Here is a 23,422-nt window from a genome sequence, read left to right as displayed (position 1 = left end):
CACACCTTATGTAGATGGCGATAAGCTTTAAATTCCCACTTAAGAGGAAGCTACAAGCCAAAAATGTGTATATTCTTGGTATATCTACCTCATATTGTAGGTAATAGGCATTAAAATCGCTTGGCAAACGGAGTCTAGAAATGTTCGATTTCAAGAACAAAACTGGTTTTTATATATTTTGTAAGTAATTTTATAAGAAAGCAAAAAAGTTAATCAAGTGAAACTGTCACAGATAATCTTAGCTATAATTCTGTGTTTTTAAAAAGTTGTTTCCTTTACGCGTTCATACATTTCTATTGAAAAAATATTATTTTGGTACTTTACATTTATATTTTTTATTGAGTAATTTATTATTTTATTGTATTCTACTCAAGCGAAACGATAGGAAAACCTTCAATTTATCTAAAGCATATTTGTTGGAATTCATAATGCACACCAATTCCTTAAAATTAATCCAAGATTAATCAAAATAGTGATTTAGCATTAAGCTTCGCCTTAACACCAGTTGCCTGTTTTGATTTATGCAAGAAAAATCATCACCAAAAAGCGTGTTTTATTTTATTTTGCAAAATTCGGTCACAAATAATTTAATGTTTTACGATAATTTTCTAGAGAACTTAATTTTCCACATTGAGCAATAAAGCCATAACCGAAAATATGTTCGTAAGTAGAGGATTTTGAACTTTATAGGCCCGATACTTTATTTTTTCTGGGATTATAAATAGACTTGTCGGAAAAATGCTCGATTATTTCAAAGGCCCAAGATGTGTTCTATTCGCAGTATTTAATTAAAGTTCCAAAAATATTTGTAAGCCATCAAATTTTCTAACCAAAAATAAATGATTTGCATTACTTCGTAGTGCTTCCCCTCAATGGTTTCCATAGCGTATTAATTACAGTAAAGGAATAATAATATTATTCAATCGAAAATTAATCTGTGAAATCTAAAATACAAACCCCAATATAAATTTATTTTTCATTTCATTTCTAAGTTCTAATTTCTTTTTTGTTTGCGCTGAATATAATGAACATCTTGCGTACAAAATTTAGAAAATATACTAGCGCGGACGCTAAAACCACGATCATTTTTGATAATGAAAATTAAAATAATTTTCTATTAAAAATATTATATTGTAGGTAAGTTCTTTGTCACTTGTCTGAATTCTACAAAAAAACATTTCAAATTTTGAAAATAACACTTAAATTAAAAGCAATTTTTAGAGTTCATTGAACCGACAGAACACATCCGAAATTAGTGTTTTCGATAATAATAATAATAATTTGGACGGTCACAGCGAATATGAATAAAAATATAACATATAAATCGAAAAAAAGGTAAAAATGTTTCAGTTAAAAATGTTGACGAGTTCTTAGCTAAAAAAATCGTTTAAATCAATTACTGAGCAATTATTGTAAATGTGAGTAATTCACTTTTTTATCATAAAAATGAACGACGATTTTAGAGGCAATTTAAGACGATTATTTTTGACTAAATGTAAAATATTTAAAAAATCTGCGGATACTTGAAAAAATAATACATTAAAAATCATTTGATTCGGTGAAAATTCTAAGTTTCAATCGGCAAATTTACGTTAGAACACAACTAAATGTTTTGAAAAAAAAAAATTTTATAGAAAGCAAGAAGGAAAGCAACAAGGCTTTTGCGGCTTGACAAAACAATAAATAAATAAAAAAGATGAAATAAAAAATATTATACTGCACTTACTTCTAAAGAAGAGATTAGGAGCACAGCAAATAACACGCAAACCAAGTGGAGTGACTTCATTTTTCCTGATGAAATTGTTGCTATATCGATTGAAAAGACTGGGTGATATGAACACGGGATTGATTTGTTCCGCTTTATATGGAGGGTTGTGTTTTGAAAAGCATGCATTATGTATTGTAAACTTGACGTAAAATCGTTTATGAGTCATTCTTTGTTATGGAGGATATTGATCATTGCATTATCCACACTGTACAATTGTACAGGGTGGTTTTAAACTGACTGCTTACGCATTACCTAATAATTTGTATGTATTATGGATTTCGTCTATCTCTCCTTGTGCCAAACCCCTCACCCATCGGTCTCAGAATTGCGTAGGAAAAAATAAAATAGTTGTTTGATGCCCGATGGCTGTTAAATGGACTGTCAATGGAAATAGAAGTTGGATAGGGTTTAAATCACCTGGAAAACGAAGAGAGATGAAGGAAGCCTTCACCTTATGATTTTGTCGGTTTCTTTTGATGATGTTCCTCATTGTACGGATTACTTCAAAGTTTATAGGTGTACACCTCACACGATTTACTGGCCTTTTGGCGAGAATAATGATCCGAGCAGCAAAATAAGACACACTAACGACGATGATATTACAAATGACATGTGTGTGTTACAATGACAATTTAATATGACTCGCGTACGTCGGTAGTTTTGTCTTTTTTCTTGGTAAGACTAAGGAAGGAGAGGAACAAATTAAGTTGTGTGTTAATCACACAAAATCTTGGGTACACCATTTATTTTGTACTGGTTATATCCATTATAGTGATTTATTTTTGGGATATTATGCCGTGTTCTTTAGCCAAAATTTTGAACAGCATAACAATCATCAGGGCAGATCACCCAATCTCCTATAATAATGTTAATATGACTATTTCCACTTGCAAACCCCAGCTGAGTCAATTAATAGAACGTATTCCCTGCGCCAAGCGATTTCCCGCGCATTTGTAAAAAAGCAAAACGAATATATTATCCGTCACAAATCACCTCATATATTCCTTTGGCCCTTTGCCGCAAACGTATGCAGCTACTTTAACTAAACAAAAATATTAGTTCATTCCTTCTCGTTGCTCGCCGCGAGCCGAAAAATAATATCCTTTTGGGAAACAGTGAGGTTGTCAAAAGGGCTAATCCCTTGATGGGAGGTATATAATGATAATAATTGTTTTCTTATGACTTCCTAATTATTTAATTGTACGGCCCGTGAGTACGAAGTTATTTATCATTTTTTTCACCGGTAAAGAAACTTCCAGTCGCTTATAGGGAAGTAATTTTTGTACCTAATAATATATTTATATTATAATATATTTATAATTATCCAAACACGAATAAAAAATTTATGGCATCACCATGTTTATGTGTTGAAAATGCGCACCGCAATTATTATTGTTATCATTTGCCTTCTCATTGTTACCAGGTGAATTGTTCCAGCAAACCAGTGATTCAAATGGTCGAATGTTTGTAAAACACAACATGTGTAAAACTCGAAAGTCAATTTCAAAACAAACTGGAATACCTGAAACAATGAGACAATGGCTCCCTCAATTCCGAGTAAGTTAATTGTCAGGCAAAAGGAATGAGATAGATCAGGGTCAGACGGTAAAAATCAGGGATAGGTAAGCATTTAAATTTATTTGTTTCCATTAAATATAGGCCCTGATGAAAGTAATTTCTCTCGGGTGAAACGTCATATTTGGGATGCTGTGTCATGGATCTTTTTGGGGAGAGGGAGGAGAGAACAGAATAGACCCATATTATAGGAGGGAGGAAACGCAGAGGCCGGAAAATCGTTCCACAGCCGGGCTGATGAACTCAAGAACGAGGTGTATAAATGTTGGGAACGCCTTTCGCCATTGTTTCCTGCCTAAGGGATCAGTGCGCTAGTTCCTCGGAGCATCTTCCATTGAAATACCGGTAGAACACGGACAGCGTTTCCACCTGACAAGGGTGTTTTTTTGGGGCTCCAGACCAAAATTCAGCAGTGGGGCTAGGGTTGCCAGCTCCCGTTTTATGAATTAGAGGATTTGATACGATTAAATAAAGGACATATGATGAAAATAAAGGACATCAATATTTTTTTAATAAAATGCTGTTATGGTATCAGTAGTTACATTTATTAATAAAAAAACAATGTTAATCGAAGCCAAGTAAGTAGTACGACTTTAATTATTCATTTTGCATTTAAAGTAATAAATAAAGTTAATACTTGGTATTACTTTTGTCTGCTCTAAGAGCTTCTTCGTTTGCTTTAATGAAATTATATTTTTTTTTTGCATTTCATGTTGACGTTCGACTTTATTTGCTTTTACAGTATCAATATTTAACGTATTTCGGTTTTTGGTCGACGTATTCGTACACAAGGAAAAAATCCTTTCGGCTTGGGCATTAGAAACGGGGATGGAAAATACGTATTGCATTATTTTTAGAAGATTCTTGTTTTCATCCGTAGATTTGAGAATCTGAATCCAAATTTCAAGAATATTTTCACACTTCTTACCGTCTATAATTTTCGTCAGGAGAGGCTTTAATATACAGAATTCTTCATACAATGCATCAATTTACGCTGATTCATTTATTTTTGCCAAATTAAACGATAAAGTATTGTCCTCTATAGAAGTTTTTAAATTAGAGGACAAGATCAATTTTTGGGTCTGAAATAGAGGACGTCCTTTAAAATTAAGGACGTCTGGCAACCCTAAGTGGGGCGCACTTGCGATCTGTATAGTTGTACAGTACGCCCAGCTTATGAGAGGATAATTTGCCTTTAGGAGCCACCATGCCTGAGCTAGTCACTTAGAGATAAATCAAGCGTATCAATGGAAAATGGTCGAGAAGGAGGATGAAAGTATTGTTCTGGTGAACGAGGCTCTTCCACTGCTCGAGGTCCTGCGCTGTTTGGGGACATTCTGATCATTCATTGGAACCGACGACATTCTGCAAGCCTGTGGTATTTAATCACTCCAAAGCGTCGGTGATCCTCCACGGCTTCTCCTGCCTAACATTTTTCGATTATTAGTTTCTCCCTGAATTATCTAAACTGGAGTTCTCAGTTTGAGGAGCAACGTAATCAAGATCTCTTAGGATGCATTGTAGACAGTAAAGTTGTCAGAATTGGTAATTTATTGTGAATGCCTAACTCTTCCAGAATGTGGGTATTATAAATTATGGAATCCTCAGCACTTTTCTCTATTCTCGATTGTATCCGAATCCTTTCGTTGCATCTAAGTGTCGATGAATGGGAAAACAGCACTCGGACGAGACTCCTCTGTTTTTATTTGCTACGCCCCTGCCACTCCATATCTTTTACATCAACTATCCCGCAGCCAAGTCGGTGAGTAGGTAGTGCCCCAAATTACTATCCTCCTTATATTAGCTTATAGACTTGACATATCATTTTAGTATTTTACGTATTCCTGCGCAAATACATAAGTTACCATTAATAATTGGGATTTCTACAGTTTAAAAGACCATAAGACAGAAAAATGCATGGGGTCGTCGGAAGACCCACTTGGTTATAGACGTTTTGTTTGGCATTTTGACCTGTCAAGAGATAAATCGTTTACCGTTTCTAAGCCGTAAAACGTTGCTTATGCAATTAAGGATGGAAGGTTTGGCAAATGATTGAACAAACAACGTCTGGGTGAGAACCAGATGAATTGGACTTCTCAGCTTTTAACCGGATTATTTTTAGCAACGATATCAATAGGTAATGTTCCACCACAAACTAACTATCATTGAATTTTATGTCATTTACAAACGGATCACCTAATGAACACCGCTTCATTCTTCGCAATGCAAACTATGATGATATGAATCAAGAATTTTATTTCAACCGGAAAAGTCAATTTATTAACGGATAATTTTACACGAGGAAAATAATAAATGTCCAGTTCGTAATGAATATTACTCTACGCGCCGCGCTGATTGTAATAATTAATACGTTCCCTAATGATGCATTATAAAAATACACTCGGTAACTTGGCACTCGTCATTCTATGGCGATAATGTCAAATCTGCACTACTAAATTTCCTCCAACAGAAACTACACATTCCAATGCCACCTCAAACAACAATAAAAACAAGGTCGACAACAAACAATACCCTGAACATACCGATAACATACACCACACACGGACAAAGACACTTCCAGTATTACGCTACAAAACTTTAAAATTGTATGCCCACCACCCTGAAACTACTACTAATGGGAAATACATACACAAACATTCACAAAAACTGATCACAGCCTGGATCAAAAAACAAGATATCCATTTTATACAAAACATTGTAACACCAAACCAAACATAATCATGGATGAATGTGTATGTATGTATGTATACATGTGTTTACTTATATGTGTGTATGCATGCATATATGTGTATTTATGTATGTATGTGTATACATGGGTGTATGTATATATGTGCATATAAATAAATATTTTTTTCATTTTTCTTTAAATAACAATGTACAATAACCATTAAAAAAAAAATTAAAATCCCAACTTACACTTATATAAGAAAATTAAACCAATACACATAAATACATGTACCATTTAATCATTACCACGTAAACACCTCAGCACAGGTTCTCCCAGTGAGGTGTTCACGAAACATATAACATTACCCACCACAGTGTCACCTACTCAAACCTACCTCACACCCAGCATAAAAAATTTAAAAAAAAAAACACCATATTAAAAACAGTTCTAAATTTATGTATTATATACAAATGTAAATATTTGGTAGACACTGTAATGTATGTATAGAAATAAATAAATAAATAAAATGGGATTAAAATAATTGTACAACTTTTTTTAACACTAACCCCACACAGAAGGCACTGAGGAAAATAATTTCCCTCAGGGCCTATGTCATATTTTGGGATGCTGTGTGGAAGGTCTTGTTTTAAGGAAAGGAAGCAGATGAAGTTCTGGGAAGGTAAGGGGTATGAGGGTTGGGTAGGAATCTAGGGATTAGTGTGTCCAGGAGTGATATACATATGCATATATCCTTCCCACTGTAGTGCAATGCGATGGGTTGAGAGACTAGTTTGAGAGGTCAAAGGGTCTCTCCAAACCAGCCTCTCCAGATCTGGCACGCCTCGCTGCTGGTGGGTAGGCTGATCCCGAACACACCTCACCCGCTGAACCCGGGCACCCCTGCTGAATCACCAAACGTAGCGAACAACTCGGGGTGATTTATGACAGAGGTCTTGGTTATCCAATAAATGGTTTCCCGTAAAGAATTCGTAATAAATGTACTATAACAGAATTACTCATAAAAAATCACTCCACAACCGTCAAACTTTGTTTTAGTTACACATTAAATAAAATCTGTAGACTTTCTATTTCGAATTAGTACTAATAAAAAGTTTCTCTAACTGCGCTGCAAAAGAACTGGCAACTTTGCATTTTGGCAGACTTACACTTGCGCCATGTGCCTGAAATTCCTGGCAAAATGATTTGTGATGTGTGATTCAAACCATGTTTTACTATGTTAAAAAATTCAGGACAGTCATTAATATTGTTTACGATTTTATGTAGGAACATTAACGGTCTCCGTGGTTGAGGGGTAAGGCTCTCCACTAGCAAGCTGAGGGTCGCGGGTTCAAACCCCGGCGTGCGCAAGTAAATTTGTGTTATTTCACAAATTACTATATATATATATATATATTTGTGAATAGTGGTTCCATGCTAACTCAACACAGTGACTATTCAACACACTTTTAAAAAAGGATATAAAGTCATTAAAAACGATGAAATTTTTTTTTTTTTTAGCTTAACCTAACCTAACCTACTTAACCCATTTAATAAAGCTTTTGTTTCATCACTTTACATGACTTAATATAACTTTTTAAAGATGTGATGAATTATCATTTTGATAATTTATCCGGTCACCGTGAATAGTATATTTGCGGCACGTTCCAGAGTGGACGATAACCTCAGTATCGCCCTGGTGTAAGTCCACCATTCAGAATTGAAACGTTGCATGAAATGGCTTTGACCGTGTTTGGTGACCAGATCTGAATAGCCAGGTAATTCCCCACCTTCCTCTTCCCCATCTCCTTCCGCTCCGCACAGCCACATAACACACCCCAATTGGGGATGCCATAGTCTCACATAAAAAATAGTTTTAAAAATCTGCAAATTGATTTTCTACTTACAAGGTAGGTAGAAAATATATTTAACATAGATTTTTTACGAACCTTGGTCTATGTACACTCAGTGAATCAATTTTGAAAAAGAAAATTGAATTAAGAAAATTACTAAATCGATTTATAAAAAATGAATTTATGATTTTTTCTGAATCGATTCAATTTTGTTTTATATGCAATGCATAAAATGGAGATCACGGAAACGCAAACTGTAAATGGTTTCGTAGGTATGCAACTTATAGTTGTTTGATAATGACAATGTTTGTGAAATCTGTTGTATTTGTTATTTATTTATTTATACTGGGTTTTACAGATGATCACACTTACGTGAGAACAATCCACTTATAAAAACTCAGTTATTGTACAATTACAAAAATCTGCAATTAAATAAAGATACAAAAAATTAAATACAGATACATACAATTAAATACAGATACATACAATTAGAAAACAAAAACATCAAAAAATAAAATATACAATCATATACAAGCTCGCTCAAGTAACACATTACATTATACATTATTACAAGTGGTAAGAGGCATAAGAAATACGAGAGGTATGCATAGAGAGAAAATTGACACAATAAATTAGCGCCAGAATTTTTTTTCTGAATCCGTACAAATTATCGACGAAAATATCTACTTCAGCACACTCTATTTTGTTATACAGTCGACACATCTGGGTCAGAGGGCTAAAGTAGGCGATATTATTTATAAATGTATTCAGGTGAAAAATATTATGGCGTCAAACAATGGGAATTGGGGACATTTATTTCAATATTGCTAAGACATAATGTAGTATCAAGTTGACCGTGAATAATTTTATGTAAACATATGAGATCAGTCAATTGCCTTCTAGTTTTAAGTGTATCAATCTTGAAGTAATCACGACGTACGTCATATGATCTAAGATGGTCATGTAATCCACATTTGAAGGATAACATTCTTAAAAATTTTTTTTGAACGGATTCTACAATGTTTTCATATTTGCAGTAATGTGGATTCCAAATAGTGCTTCCATATTGTATTTTTAATACCCTCAAATAGATTCGTATATACAGGGTGTCCGGGGCTGAAGTGCACAAACTTCGGGGGGATACATATTTGTATTTTTTTTTTTGTAATTTCAGCATTTTGTATCAAGAGCACAAAATGCTGAAGTGGTCAATTAAACAATGATAACAAACCAGCACTTTGCAGAATTAGTACAAAATATAGGAGCATCACACATAATCCTGAAGAGTTAATCCAAAATATTATTAACCTACAAAATAGGAGATGTTATGGACCAGGAGCACAAGAACTTGAAGAGGTAACTTATTAAGCGCCCCTGAGGTGATATCTCACAAAAGCGGCGCTATACAAATTGTCCAATAAATAAATCGAAAATATACTTTTGGGGTATCTCATTTCTGCAATCCTCATAACTCAAGTTACGTATATTGCAGTAGAGATTTTATCGGTTTTAGTTAAAATTATGATACTTACCTTAGTATACCTACTAATTTTGTTGTAACCACCTACCTTACTGTACTCACATACCTTAGTGACCTACTTACAGAAAATATCATCATAAAATTGTTGTCATTATCGTCGTGGCTGCATCTGTATATCTAGCACGGTCATTCCTATACATATACGATCCTGATGGACAGTCCATTTAATTTTTTTAAATACTTTTTATTTTTATTTCTTTTTTTATACATACTTATATCACATGTAGTATGACAGATTGGGTTAGCACCACCCACTCCCGCCGTGTTGAGTATTGGAGGTGAAAATAAAACTCAAACGTGGGCGTATAAATTGTTATTAATTTTACAACAGTACAGACTTACGGTAATACAAATCGTTTTCACAAAATAACCTAAACTTACAAAAAATAATACGATACCTTTAAAAATACCCACAAAGTAACTAATCTAGTCATTGACCGAGAAGTTGCATTAATTTTACTGATTTAACTTAAAATCCGACAAGAAAGAGAAAATATTTTGCATTTGTGATATAATGATATTAGGATAACACAAATTACTCAAAATCAAGCTTAACTCTTTTGAATGTTATGTATTCATTATCAAAATACAATTCGAAAATGAGATGGGCGGTGTTTATCATTATTGATATGTTTTCGTCATAAACCAAAATGGAAAATTTTGTAAAAAACAACCGGTTTTAATCGCCATTGCAACATATTAATTTTATAAATTATCTTAAATCAAAAATAAAAATACCTACATCATGGATGGATAATATCTTTCGTCGAGGGCTTATAATAATAAAATACCTAAGGGTAAAAAAATGTCGAGGAATGAACACCAAACTAAAATAGATTTCATAATAAATCTAGTAAAAATATTTTTTAATTAAGTAAGTACTTTTATGAAGAGGTAAGTATCAAATTCATTGCATATTAGCACAGGTCAAACATATTGTAAAAAAGACCGAAGTAATGAAATTTTTTGAAATATTATTCAATGATTCCAAAGAACATATATTAATGTCAAACTAATCCCACACAAATATTTTCAAATACCGATTATCATAATTATCTTTTTAAAGAGTTTGTGTAACAATTAAAATCGATATTTATATTACATTACATAGAAAACATTTATAGTTCATGTTAAAATTACTTCAACTGAATATTATTGTGAAATTAGTACCTTTGGAGATATTGCTGAGATAATAATATTTGATAACATTTGAACATACTTTTGTATATAATACAAAAAAATACATAAAAATTACTGTAATTTCTTAAAGAAAATACGAAACTTACATAAAAATTATACTTTGTTCCTAAAACAACGTAACCTAAATTTAATAAAAACTAAATGTAAAACGATTTAAAAAATGAAGGTAAAGAAAATATTAAAAATCTCTTTGTTAAATGGAGGAAACAATCAGAAATTAAGGTTTACTGATCAATTAAATAAAAGTGATTGACAAAATCGTGCAAAGAATTAATGTTCTATGGACTAAGAAAAGGTTAGTTGCTTAACAAAGGTAAAAAGAAACAATCGCATAAGAAAATAACCTATAAATTCAAACTGCAAAAAGTGGAGTGGCAGCGATATCAAAGGAAAATAAGCTTTTGAAATTTGTCCAAGCACTGATTCAGAGTCAGCTGATGATCAGGATACCAGGGGGTCTAGCATAATCAAATTGATAACTTAACAATATCGGATTGATAGACTTAACTTGGGATGATTTTATATCGATATCCTGTGCATGTTTGCTCTGTCGATAGCCGAACCGATATTGACACGAAATAAATAACAAATCGTTTTACGGTAGCAACATCGGAGGATATGTCAATGGGTTGCCATTCCTAAACTTCAAACATCAAATGGAGACGAACAAACTGACTATGTTGAATTGAAATACTAACTTAAATATGCATTGGCAATCTGCATATACATTTTGACACTTAAAAGGGAGTTAATTAGATAATGAGGTATTTAGTCACAACTATATTGGAAAAACTTTTGTTCCTGCAAGCTCGATCCATAGAATAAAGAAAAAAACTAGAAGTGCCTTCCACACAAATTTTAATCGAAACAAATGTTTCATTTAGCCCAATAGACCAGCACTTTTGTCTCACTTTCACTCGCCTGTTGTAGATCGCCATCACATATGAATTTCGTAAACATAGTTTTGTATTGAAAATTTACGCCTCGATTAGGCAAATATTTGGATCACGAAACACGTCCACAAGGCACTTCTTGTGTTATCTTTTATTCTACGGCCCGAACGGATTCAATTGACCGCACATACGAATTCTTTCAATTCTAAGAGCTTCGTTAGTTCACCTCCATTGATTAAACACCCAGTTATATGTATTGCATAAAAAACGACATATTCAAAAAGATGTGTGTATTGACAGTTGACCAAAGTTCTGATAAATCTGATAAGTTCTAAAAATCTGATACTTTGGAGGCTGCGGTAAAATTTGTCTATCGACCGTCGGAACATTTCTTATCAATCGTTGACCATGCACGCAAATATCGCTAACTGACCGTAGATAACGGATTTAGTCAATATCGTATTGATATGTATAGGGTTTTATCCATCGACCACGCTAGACACCCAGGTGTTCCAACTTATCGATTCAGAAAATTTTTGAAAGAACTGTTTGCCTACAAAACTTGAGGTATTGTGGACACAACCTTTGCCAACCTGAAAACTTAAGAAGTTCAAAGTAACTCAAGATAAATTGCTAAGCAAAAGGCAGGAGAAGCAGAGAAGAAGTTCTAATGGGGAAGACTAATCAAGTCTCGCAAGTCTCTCTAAAATGATAACACTGGTGAAAAAAAACTCTTCAGTCAGATCAAAACTGTGTGGAGTGGAGAACCCTGGTTTATAAAAGCACTTGGTGTAGGAGTCATAATCATCAGCAATGAGGAAATAATTAAAACACAGCACTATTTTATGAGATTTTTTCAAAACTTTTGAAATATTTTCAACAATAAAACATTTTTTTATGTACTCGTATGACATGACAATGAAAAATTGATAGCACGAAGTTCTTAAATTGTGTCATGGTCACATTTAAATTTTATGAAGTTTTATCAAAATTTACAGATTTATTCAAATTAATCAGTATAGCTTAAGATGTTTCTCATGTGTGTTATTAAATGAAATTTTCACTGGGATAAAAAAAAATTAACTGAGGTGAAACCTTGTAGAGCCCAATGCGGAGTACCACAGGGAACATTGTTAGGTCTGCACTTAATATTACTTCAAAATACTGATAAATAATATGTAATAAAGTACTCTTGACTTAAACAAATAAACATAATCAATAAAATATTCGCAGGATATTGGACAGACTACTCTAAACATAAACAAACATACATTGGAAACGCTTACTAAAACTAGGTGTTAATAAATAACTTGATGCGGAGATTAGTCAGCATTCTTAGCAGATCTATTGGTGACAATCTGTGATGTGTTATGGTGGTCTGAATGGAGCAGGGGAAGTGAGACGGTTTCGTCCTGGTGTCCCCTGGAAATGGAGTTTTCTGGCCGAGGACTGAGGACTTCCACCAACTCGTGGCTGTCTCTCCGACGGTGGAGGGATCCGGAAGAACTGTTGTACCGCATGGGCTGGTCGATGTCTTTAACAGCGCCATTGAGCTGTGGTCGTTTGCTGGCAAAATCTATAATAAAAATAACAAAAAATGTGAGTTATTTTATGAATCATGGAATAATTAACAGGCTGTATCAAAAAAACTAACAAAGAATGTCTTATCAATCAAGTATCAGCCTCACACAATTTTATTACAGCATCAGACATTTTTTTATACAGGACTTAATTATGACATTATTAACTGGTGATATCACAAAAGACACACCATTCAACAGCCTGTCCAGGTCAGCAGCGCCCGCCACGTGCCTGAAGCTGTCGAGCCCCGCCCCCCGGAACACATCTACCACGGAGCTGCGAGGGTTGTAGAAGACCAGGGGCTGGCCACGCCGAGAGAAGTCCTCAGAGAGAGAGGCTATACCCTTGGCAGCCGTAAAATCGGCACCTGAAATGTCAAAGGGAAAGAGGTTTGATCAATATTGAAAATATAGGTACATAATAAGAATATAATGTTAGAAATTAATCAGAAAAAAAGAATTTAACCTCATATGAAATTGATTATTGCGTAAGCACAAAATAAAACCGGGAATACTAGGCACTTCTTTGGACAGTTCTACGTGTTCTGGTAAAACTAATGAATAAATGGATTTGAGTAGCAATAGAGAGACAGGTTGTTATTTTCACATCATATATCATGGTTCAGTTAGGCATACAATATACATAAAGAGAGGGAAAAACAGAGCTATCAGTTGCAGTACCGCAGGTTCTGAGGTTATGTACTATACATTTCACTTTATGTATAAAATTCAGAGCCGACCCTGACCCCAACAGCGTCTGGCGCAAGTAAAATTTTGGCACCCCTTTTTAAAACCAGTAGATGCCTAGGTAGGTGATCAATGAAATGAATAATATTCGCATGGTTTGTATTTTTGTGTAGCGCCATTTTTATGAAAAATAATCCCAAGGCCGATGTGTTGTGACTGCTAGGTGTTAGGTATTAACAGCGCCTTGGCAATCCAGCGCCCGGAGCGGACTGCTCCAATTGCGCCCGCATAGGGCCGACCCTCTCAACATTGATTATAAATTTTGTTAATATTTTTTAGCAGCACAATAAATTTTGTTGAATTTTTGAAAATTCCTCATAATATTATCACCTATACAACATCTCGTTACGGTGATTCTATAATGACAATATTTTCCAATATCGGGAATTTTAACTTTGCAAGCACAGTAAATAAAGAAAGGAGATGGAAAGGTTAAAGAGAAATCTTGGTTAAAGTGATCAATGTTATGAGTAACTTTATATAAAAGTACAAAACACGCAACTCACCCAAGACATATCTGCAGTCCACAATGACAGGCAGTTCGCAACCTCCTTGCTTAGTGGCCGCCTTGCTGACGGAAGCCTTGATATAGTCCACTCCGGGGAAGTAGAGGCTGTTCCCTGGGGTCACCAGGAGGTATTCCACGCCTGATACCGACTACAAAAGGCACAAGAATGTAACTTAAAATATAACTTCTAGTGAAATAAGCTGTTAGATTGTAGGAATTTTCATTTGTGTGGATGCTGTAGCTGGGTGTCAGAAGGATCTGGAAGGGATAAACCTAAATAGAGTATGTATTATATAGTGTATAGACCTAGGAAGCAACTAAATAATATAGGAACTAACAGATCATTATGATTCAATCTGTATTTTCATGTACCAATGTCAACTTTAAGTTTTATAGAGCAACTGTTTCACATTACAAGTACGAGGGGGTATCCAAAAGAAACCGAACTGATGTTGCGGGGGGCTTAGTTTTTGTAGTACCGGGTTCTGCCGGTAGAACCATGTACAACTACCTTTACCAAGTCAGTATGCCAAGCACTGCACTGGAGAAGTCTTCCTTTTGGCTGGTGTGAATTTTTTGGTGACTGTTGTTTTATGTTTTCTTCGTTTTTGAGATGGCTGATTTTCTACGTTTTATTTTTAAGTTTTCTCTAATACCAGATTACTAGAAGTTGGGATTTTTAATCAGTGCAGAAATTCTGGAACTAACTACCATAATATTTACTTCTTATTACCCAGAATACTAATGGACGGTAATAATGTGGATTCTTCAGAGGACATCTCTATTTATCAAAAAAAAAGCAAAAGATTGTTGCAGGGCAGTTCAGTTATGTGAAAAAAATTGAAAAAAAACTTTAATAAAGTAATGTTATTTTAATAATTTTATAAACAATTCCTATGTAAAAGCCACTAAAATCATGTAAATATATTTATGATCACGTAATGCAACTAACGAATTCCATAACAGAAAATTCAATTAATTTTTTAAACGTCGATCCAAATTTACGTAAAAACTGTATATTTTCCAAAAATATATTATGTAAGCTATTTAAGACAATACAAAATTAATTTTATACACCTAAAATTAGTTTCTAAATCTGTTTCATTGAATGTAGAAATGGGACATGGTAAAAACACACTACCTTTTGATCTCAATAATTAACTAAAAATATATCCAGGTTCAGAAAAAAAACTGGAATAATGAGTCATGTTTAGTTAGTAACATAACGTGATAAATAGCTTGCACTTTTCAACCGTTCTCTTCCCACTGGCGTAAGAAAAGGTTGATATATTTATGTACATAGAAAATTAAATGATTACCACATCTTTTTCAACATGCAGCGTAGGCCTGGCGCTGGGGTAAAGCAGGAACACAATGTTACAGGCCACGCCCAGCAGGATGCCCATCTCCACCCCGACGATGAGGCACAGCAGGAAAGTCACGAAGGTGGGGATCAGGTCCTTGCGCGAGGAGCGCCACATCGGCTTCACCACCTGAAATCGAATACACACACATTATTGTAAAACACAGATAAACAGCAACACTCGTATTGAAGGGCTTTGGTATCTACTGATTGTAACTCGGTACTTCTGGCTGCTAGCCAAATGACCGATCCATTGAGCTATTGATCAACTAAAATTAAATAAGCCCATTAATTAAGCAGGACAGTTTAGTATTGTGGTGAAATCTCCATTAGTCTTTCTTCCAGACTTGAATTAATTTCATACAAAACAAGCAAAGAATAGATTGCATCAATCGTTCCTCTATGCATCGTTTTACCGCATTAATTGTTTATAGCATACAGTTTTGGTATTATTTTTACTCGATCGATGGCTGCCAGTGGCCGCTGTTGGCATTGGTTTTGGCAAGATGTTCAAACATAGCGGTGCGCATGTGCGGTTATCTTTACCTTAAAAATTAACTATTTGGTGAAAAAAGTGCATAATCTTCAAGAAGCGTTAAACACATTACTTTATAAGTGAAATACGCATATTTTTGAGAATTTTAAATATTTAAGTATAAATGTAGCTTTTTTATATATTCCTGAATTCATCATTTTTCCACATTCATAGTGTATTTCAAAAAACGAAAGGTTTCACTTGTTACGAAACACGGTCCAGCCTAAAACGCAATATACAATTAAAGCCATCCTAAACAGTAGAAGCTTCGAAAAATTCCCCCACAATGCATATACGCCCGCACGCACCCGAGTGCTCGCCAGTTGAAATCAGGCCCTGGTCTAGCGAGCACGCGGCATTCCCCCGAGATCGCAAACAACGCGGTCAAGCCGCGTCGTAATAGAATCTATTGTTTTGAAACGATAATACTGCCGGTATCTTTAGATCATGGACCAGGACCGCTATAATCGGCTCCTAGGAGTTAACCTAGTACTAAATCCGCGTGTGTACCGACTCAACTCCCGCCTTGAACAGCAAGTGCGACATCCTGCATCATGATTTGGCGTACTCGTAAGCTATCTTCAACCTAAAACCCCCCTTTATTTTGTGTTCACTTAGTAAATTCAGTAGTACCTTGAGAGAACAAGAGAGAGATCGATACTGTTTTTATAGTTAGGATGTACCCCCGTTGTCATCATCACTTTTGGCTCTACAACCCCTGGTGGGTCTTGGCCTCCTCAAGAGTCTTCCTCCACTCATCTCGGTCCCGCGCCAACTCTCTCCAGTTTCGAAGCTCCAAGGCAGACAAATCTTTGAGGACGTTGTCGCTCCATCTTAACCTTGGCCTTCCCAGGCTCCTTCTGCCTATCGGTCTTGAGCTCAGCAGGGACTTTGGTTCTTGATGCTCGGTCATTCTCTCCACATGACCTAGCCACCGAAGTCTTCCCAGTTTTATGAACTTTGTGACGTTTAGCTCCTTAAACAGAGTATAGAGCTACCCCCGTTGTAATACTACTGAAATAAACCCTTTTCCACCACATCCTGGCTTGTGATATTAAAATAACCTTTCTCTGTACTGACCGTGGAGAGCTCGAGGAGAACAAAAGAGTCCCTCACGCCTTGTAGACAAAAGAATCTCACCGCCTCCGATTACTGAGCTACCCTGATGCCCTGGTGCCCCCTGGTTCGACACCAGCGGGCACGTGCCTTTATCCCCAACTTTATAACATAGCAACTGTCGCCCATGGTGGGGCCTCTTCATAACGTAGCACACTGTATATACATAGTATGTAATACCAACTCTCTGGAATTTTTTTGAGTTGCTATTCTAGTAGTTATTTTAAAAATGTAATGAAGAAATAGATCATGCACATGACTATATAACAACTCGAGCGATGGAGAATTTCAGATGTTCAGTTTTATATTCGGTCATTCGATTTAATTAATATCATACGTCCAAATATTAATACTGAAACATATGAACTGCTTACTGAGGTTTAAAGCCAATGAATCCACCCAGATTTCACTGTTTATCCAATATTTTCAGGTTTTATAAAAAAATTTCAATTAATTTATAGTTTAATCACCTACCTAAATTTGTGTAGCTATTGCTCGATTGACTAAGGTTTAGATTAAAAAAAGATTTGGTACAGATGTATGTATTACCTCATATTCAATCATAAAGATGACAGCGCAGATGATAACAGCTGCCAGAGCAGCCTTGGGAATGAAGTAGAAGTACGGAGTCAGCAAACTCAAAGCCAGCAGCACCAAAGTACCTGAAAACATTCATATGCTTAGTTCATGGAAGTAAAAATGTCCGTTTTCTCTAAATAACCTAAAAAATTACCCTTGGCGAAAGATTCAGCGAAGGAAATATACATTTTTTTTTTTTTTTTTTTAAAAAGAAAGACAAACATTCCCAGGTTACGAATAACCCAACAATGTTTGAAAATCTCCTACTACCACCACAGAAAGCCGAAAATGTTGCTTGTGTTGTGATGGAGGACTTAGCCAGCCGAGGAATCGAACACGCGACGCTCGGGTGAGACCCAAGCGCTATGCCCACTCAACCACTGACCGGTCAAATATTATTAAAATGTTGCATTATTAACCCTCCTGTATCGGAGGGATGTAATATACATCCCACAAAGGAGAGTTTTTTAAATATCTAAGTTTACATCACAATACTTTATAATTTAGGTAATCCTAGAAAAAATTTTCAGCAAACAATTTGTAAAGAGTGCATTCTACTGGAAAGGGTCACAATCAGTGGCGGTTCGTGACAATTGTGACCATAGTGTTATATGAATGCTAAGGTTGAAAAATTCGACATTATTCGATTTTTGTATGAACATTTTCAGGAAATTTCAGTTTGTGCGCACGGATTTCTTGAAAATCTTCATAAAAAAAAAAAATTCAATAAAAAGAAGAAGACTTTTTCGGCCACAACAACACATTACTGATGTATTTTTTTCTAATATTAGCACTCTAGAACACCCTAAAGTGTCGAGTCGCCACTGACTACAATAACATGTATTTGATTTTGTATCATCACTTTTACCATTTTGCATTACTCAATGATTGACCGCCGGGTGAAGGCGGGCGATGTCTGGTTAAAACGGTAAGTATGAAAAAACGGTTACTAATTTAGGTCCATGTGTTTCGTAGACATTCACGTGTGACAAAGTCATCAAATAGCCATTCAAGAACATTTTGTTTTTCGACATACAAAAGGTCGCCGTTGAACGTCAATTCTAGGTGTGTTTCAACTTTCTAGCTAACTAAACATCATGCCTTTTCACCACAGGGTTAGGCAGAGAGGACAGGCCATCAAATAATTCGATCTTGGCACACACTACTTGCCTTATTCACATTCATACATCGTCTCATTCTGTTATTTTGACTCTACATGGCCCGACTCAAAAATTTGGTTCACTTAATCGTGCCGTGTTTTCCCCGGGCGTCCCCGATTTCTTCTAGCGTTCACATTCGTGTCATATATTCTCCTTACACGCTCGCTCATTCGCTCTACATGCCAAAAACATCTTAGCGTCCCTTTCTTAATCTTCTCATTATGTTTACATCAGCTTTGCCTTCTTGAATCTCTGCATTTTTCACATGATCATAAATGGTTTTACCACACATACGCTTTAGGGATCTTATTCCCACAGCATTCTGTCTCAAATTGTAATAAGCTGATAAGCTTATGATAGATGTCCTCTTTTGCAGATCACAATTTGTTCAAAGGCTTAAACTTCTAAGACTTAGAATCAGCATTTAACGAGAACCTTTCAACTGACAAAATGGCGCTGAATGGCAATTCGATTACAATGTTACATTTGAATTCATGTGAAACGACCCATCCTGAATCGGAAAGGGCAAAAGCAATATTAAGAGTCACGATCGAGCGTAGTGACTCCTATTCGGGTGATATGTGATTTTAGCCTTCAGGTAAGCAAAGGTTAAAGAAGAACTCTTACCAGTGTACAATCCACCCAGCGTAGTGCGCACCCCGCTGGCGTGGTTGACGGCGGAGCGGCTGAAGGAGCCGGTGATGGGCATGGAGCGGGCGAAGGAGCCCAGGATGTTGCACAGAGACAGGGTCAGCAGTTCCTGCGTGGCATCCACACTGTCACCACTTGCTAGAAATATACAAAATCAAATATTATTTATTTATGCCCAAATTGAGTTTATACATTTGCCGTCTTACTTATTAGAATCTAGACGTTCTAGAATAGTAAGAAGTTTACCCAGAATAGCTAACTTTATATAAATAAAAATTCCCCATGTAACGATTGCCGAGTACGGCGACAAAAGATGTTGCTCACATTTAGGCGAAAAACGTTTGACTCGTTCCTTCAGATTTTTATCAGAAAACAGATCAACGTAACAATATTCTATAGCTCACCGAAAGCCTTAGCAATGGCCACATTCCCAAGAACAGCAATAACAGGCACCAGCACAATGGAAGATCCCAGTTCGGAGCACATCTCCACGAAGGAGTAGGTCTGGTTGTTCAGAGTGGTGCTGAATGGAGGAAGACCAAATTCTGGAAGACCGGACCTGGAAATTATTTTAACAACATGTCACTTAACGGAATGGCTCCGGCTTATTTATCAGAATTGTGTATTCCAGAAGATTCCAACTCCCGACAGTCAACCCTTAGGTCAGCAACGTCATCAGCTATCGGAAGGTTGAAGGAACCAAAGCGCACACCAGATACTAAGTTCGGTGAGCGTGCTTTTGCCGTGTCAGGACCTAAAGCCTGGAATGGACTGCCACATGATTTGAGAATGATCGCAGACTCGACAGAATTTAGGTCTAAACTTAAAACGCACCTTTTCAGACAGTCGTATCCATAATTTCAGAAACCTCCACTTTCACAGTTGACGGCAATTTAAATTTAAATTAACAAAATGTAAAAAATACTAAAAATAAAATAAAATAAATAAAAATAATAATTAAAAATAAATAAATAAAAATGATAACAACTAACAATTTGTAGGCTTTTAAGACAGTTAAAATACATTTAAATTAAAATAAAACTATAGCAGACTTAAGATCATGCGACGACCAGTGTTTTTTGATATAGTGTCCTCTGCGTGCAGTTCTATCTTTTATAAGCATAAACTTTTTAATATAAGTGTGTTTGTTGGAAGTGACTTGCCAGGTAAGTATGTTTTGGTATCATTTCTAAATAACAAATGTAGATCCTAGGAAATAAATTGTACAGCGCCCTTGAGGTGATTTTTCACAAAAACGGCGCTCTACAAATTATCCAATTATTATTATTATTATTATTATTATTATTTCAAATTAGTTTTGCTTCCGGTTTGCCTGTGAGCTATTACCTAATGAGAGAACACAAATCCATGTAAAATGATATGATCACAATTGTTATGTTTCAACTGAATATGTAGTATTGAATGTTAGCAATTAGTACAGAAATAAAGCATTGTTTATGAAATTTTCATAAGTTATGCACATCATTTTACATGGATTTATGTTCGTTCATTAGGTTCTAGAAATTTCAACAATATTAAATGTATTACTGTTATATTTTGCTGTTATGTTAAAAGTTGACTTGAGTATAATTCTCCATTCTCCTACATACAAGCTATTGAAAGAATACAAAATAAATTAGTACGTTTTCTAAGCTTCAAAATGGGTATTCCAGCAATTTTGTTAAACTACAACACTCTTTTAAAAGAAATGAATATCCTTAAATTGATTTTCACTGACTTTGTCAAATTCTAAATGATTCATTTGATATTCCAGAATTGCTTGCATTTGATAAGCTTTCGGATTCTGCTACATAATACTAGAAGTCGGGATTTATTTCTGCATAGAAATTCTGGGACAAACTACCATACGTATTCCTCTTTGCCCAGAATACTTATGGAGGGAAATAATTATACCGGGACATCTTCAATTTATCACTTAACAAATACAAAACATTGTTACTGAGGCAGTTCAGTTATGTATAATAAATACTGTATAATTTTTACTATTCATATGTAAAAACCCCTAAAAAGTAAGTTAATAAATAAATAAATATGTAATGGTCGGGTGAACATATCACAACTTATTTAGTGTATTATTTAACCCTTCCGCACCAGAAGGGGGTAATACACAACCCCCAAAAGAGAGTTTTGTGGGCTATCTAAGTAGTTGTTGAGTCGGATACTCTGTAATTTAGGTGATCCTTGAAAAACCACTCAGTAAACGATATGCATTTAAAAAAATTATCATGTTACTATTTTTTAAGACATTAAATGTAATATCTATCCAATTCTGACAAAATTACTATCATCTCCCCCCCCGGGTCTCCATTAAATTTAAAAAAAAACACACAAATGCGGTGGTAAAACATGCATGGAAAAAGCTACAATGTATGCATTGGAGTTACGCTTGATTTTTTTTATATCTTTTTTACCATTTAGCATTACTTAAATGATTGGCTGCTGGGCGATATCTGATTAAACTGTAGGTAGTAAAATAGTGTTACTAGAAAGGACAAAAGGAATATTAAAAGACACAATCGTTCCACGATACATGGGAGACCCTAGTACATGATTTTTACCTACAGGTACATAAAGATTAATGAAATTCTCCAAGGTTTTCATTATTTTGACAATGTCGCATGGTTCCATCATGTGGCGTCGTAGCTATTTGAGACTTTTCCGCTTCACAGTGTGACGGCTTCATGTGTCGACAGTGTCCTGTTATAGTCCTACCAGCTTCCTTAGAGAGTTTCCATAATAGTTTGGCTCGCTTGGGTTTTGAACCATCTAAGAGAAAGTTGGATTGTAGAAGATTAGTGATAAGTGATGAATAATATATTGAAGGTGTACCTACCTAACCTTACCAGTTAAGAGGAAGGGGGAGCCCCCGAACCAGCCCTCGGCGCAGTAGGCCAGCACGGAGCAGAGCACCACCACAAGGGCGTTGCGGGATGTGGAGAACAGCCAGATGGATTTGCCCAGGATGCGGATCCTCTTAGAGTCGCCCTTCAGTTTGAGCTCCTTCAGTTTCTGAAATGGTAACAAATGTTAGTTTTTAGTTTTTTTTATGTGAATACCAGTGGCGGCTCATGACTTTTGGGTGAACTAGAGTTCTAATATTATAAAAAATGGCATTATTGATGTTTTATCTGAAAATGATTTTTTTTTTTTTAAATTCAGTTTATTATAGGAAGATTTCAGGAAATCCGTGCAGTGCACGGCCAAACTGGAATTTTCTGAAAATCTTCATACAAAAAATCTAATATTTGAAAAAAAATTAAAAACCATTTTGGACTAAACAACATAAATAATGTTGAATTTGTAAAACTTAGCACTCTTATTACACTCAAAAGTTACGAGTCGCCACTGGTGAATACCGCATATAAGTCTTAACTGCTCCCAACCGTCTGGAGCCAGTGAGACTATGTCATCCCCAATTAGTGCATGTTGTGAAGTTGAAGGAAGTGGGGAGCGGAAGGAGATGGGGAAGATGAAGGTGGGAAAGTATCTGGCTATCCAGATCCGGTCACCGAACACGGTCAAAGCCGTTTCAAGCGAATATCAATTCTGAATGGTGGTCTTTCACCTGTGTGATATACTGAGATTAGGTATATTACACATTATTTTCAATGAATACATTGTAAAATAACATAAATTTATCAAATAAA

General features: G+C 35.3%; 1 protein-coding gene across 3 annotated transcripts in view; it reads right to left on the bottom strand.

Annotated features, from left to right (window-relative positions):
* Positions 1-9,726: 9,726 nt before the first annotated feature.
* The window catches only part of LOC149419544 (sodium-independent sulfate anion transporter-like), a 120,820-nt gene continuing 107,124 nt past the window's right edge, over positions 9,727-23,422 (bottom strand). For all 3 annotated transcript variants that reach the window (XM_089638376.1, XM_089638375.1, XM_089638377.1), the window contains exons 5-12: positions 22,609-22,784; positions 20,159-20,313; positions 19,731-19,892; positions 17,914-18,026; positions 15,670-15,843; positions 14,349-14,499; positions 13,287-13,463; positions 9,727-13,091 (exon numbers count right to left, since the gene is read on the bottom strand). In XM_089638376.1, the coding sequence (XP_089494502.1) occupies positions 12,838-13,091; positions 13,287-13,463; positions 14,349-14,499; positions 15,670-15,843; positions 17,914-18,026; positions 19,731-19,892; positions 20,159-20,313; positions 22,609-22,784 (1,362 nt within the window). In that variant the 3' untranslated portion in view covers positions 9,727-12,837. The remainder of the gene's footprint in view (positions 13,092-13,286; positions 13,464-14,348; positions 14,500-15,669; positions 15,844-17,913; positions 18,027-19,730; positions 19,893-20,158; positions 20,314-22,608; positions 22,785-23,422) is intronic.

This window comes from Hesperophylax consimilis, chromosome 12 (genome assembly GCF_061612785.1).
Source record: "Hesperophylax consimilis isolate HC1 chromosome 12, BYU_Hcon_1.0, whole genome shotgun sequence".
Taxonomy (NCBI): Eukaryota; Metazoa; Arthropoda; class Insecta; order Trichoptera; family Limnephilidae; genus Hesperophylax; species Hesperophylax consimilis.
This window is presented reverse-complemented; position numbering and strand designations above follow the sequence as displayed.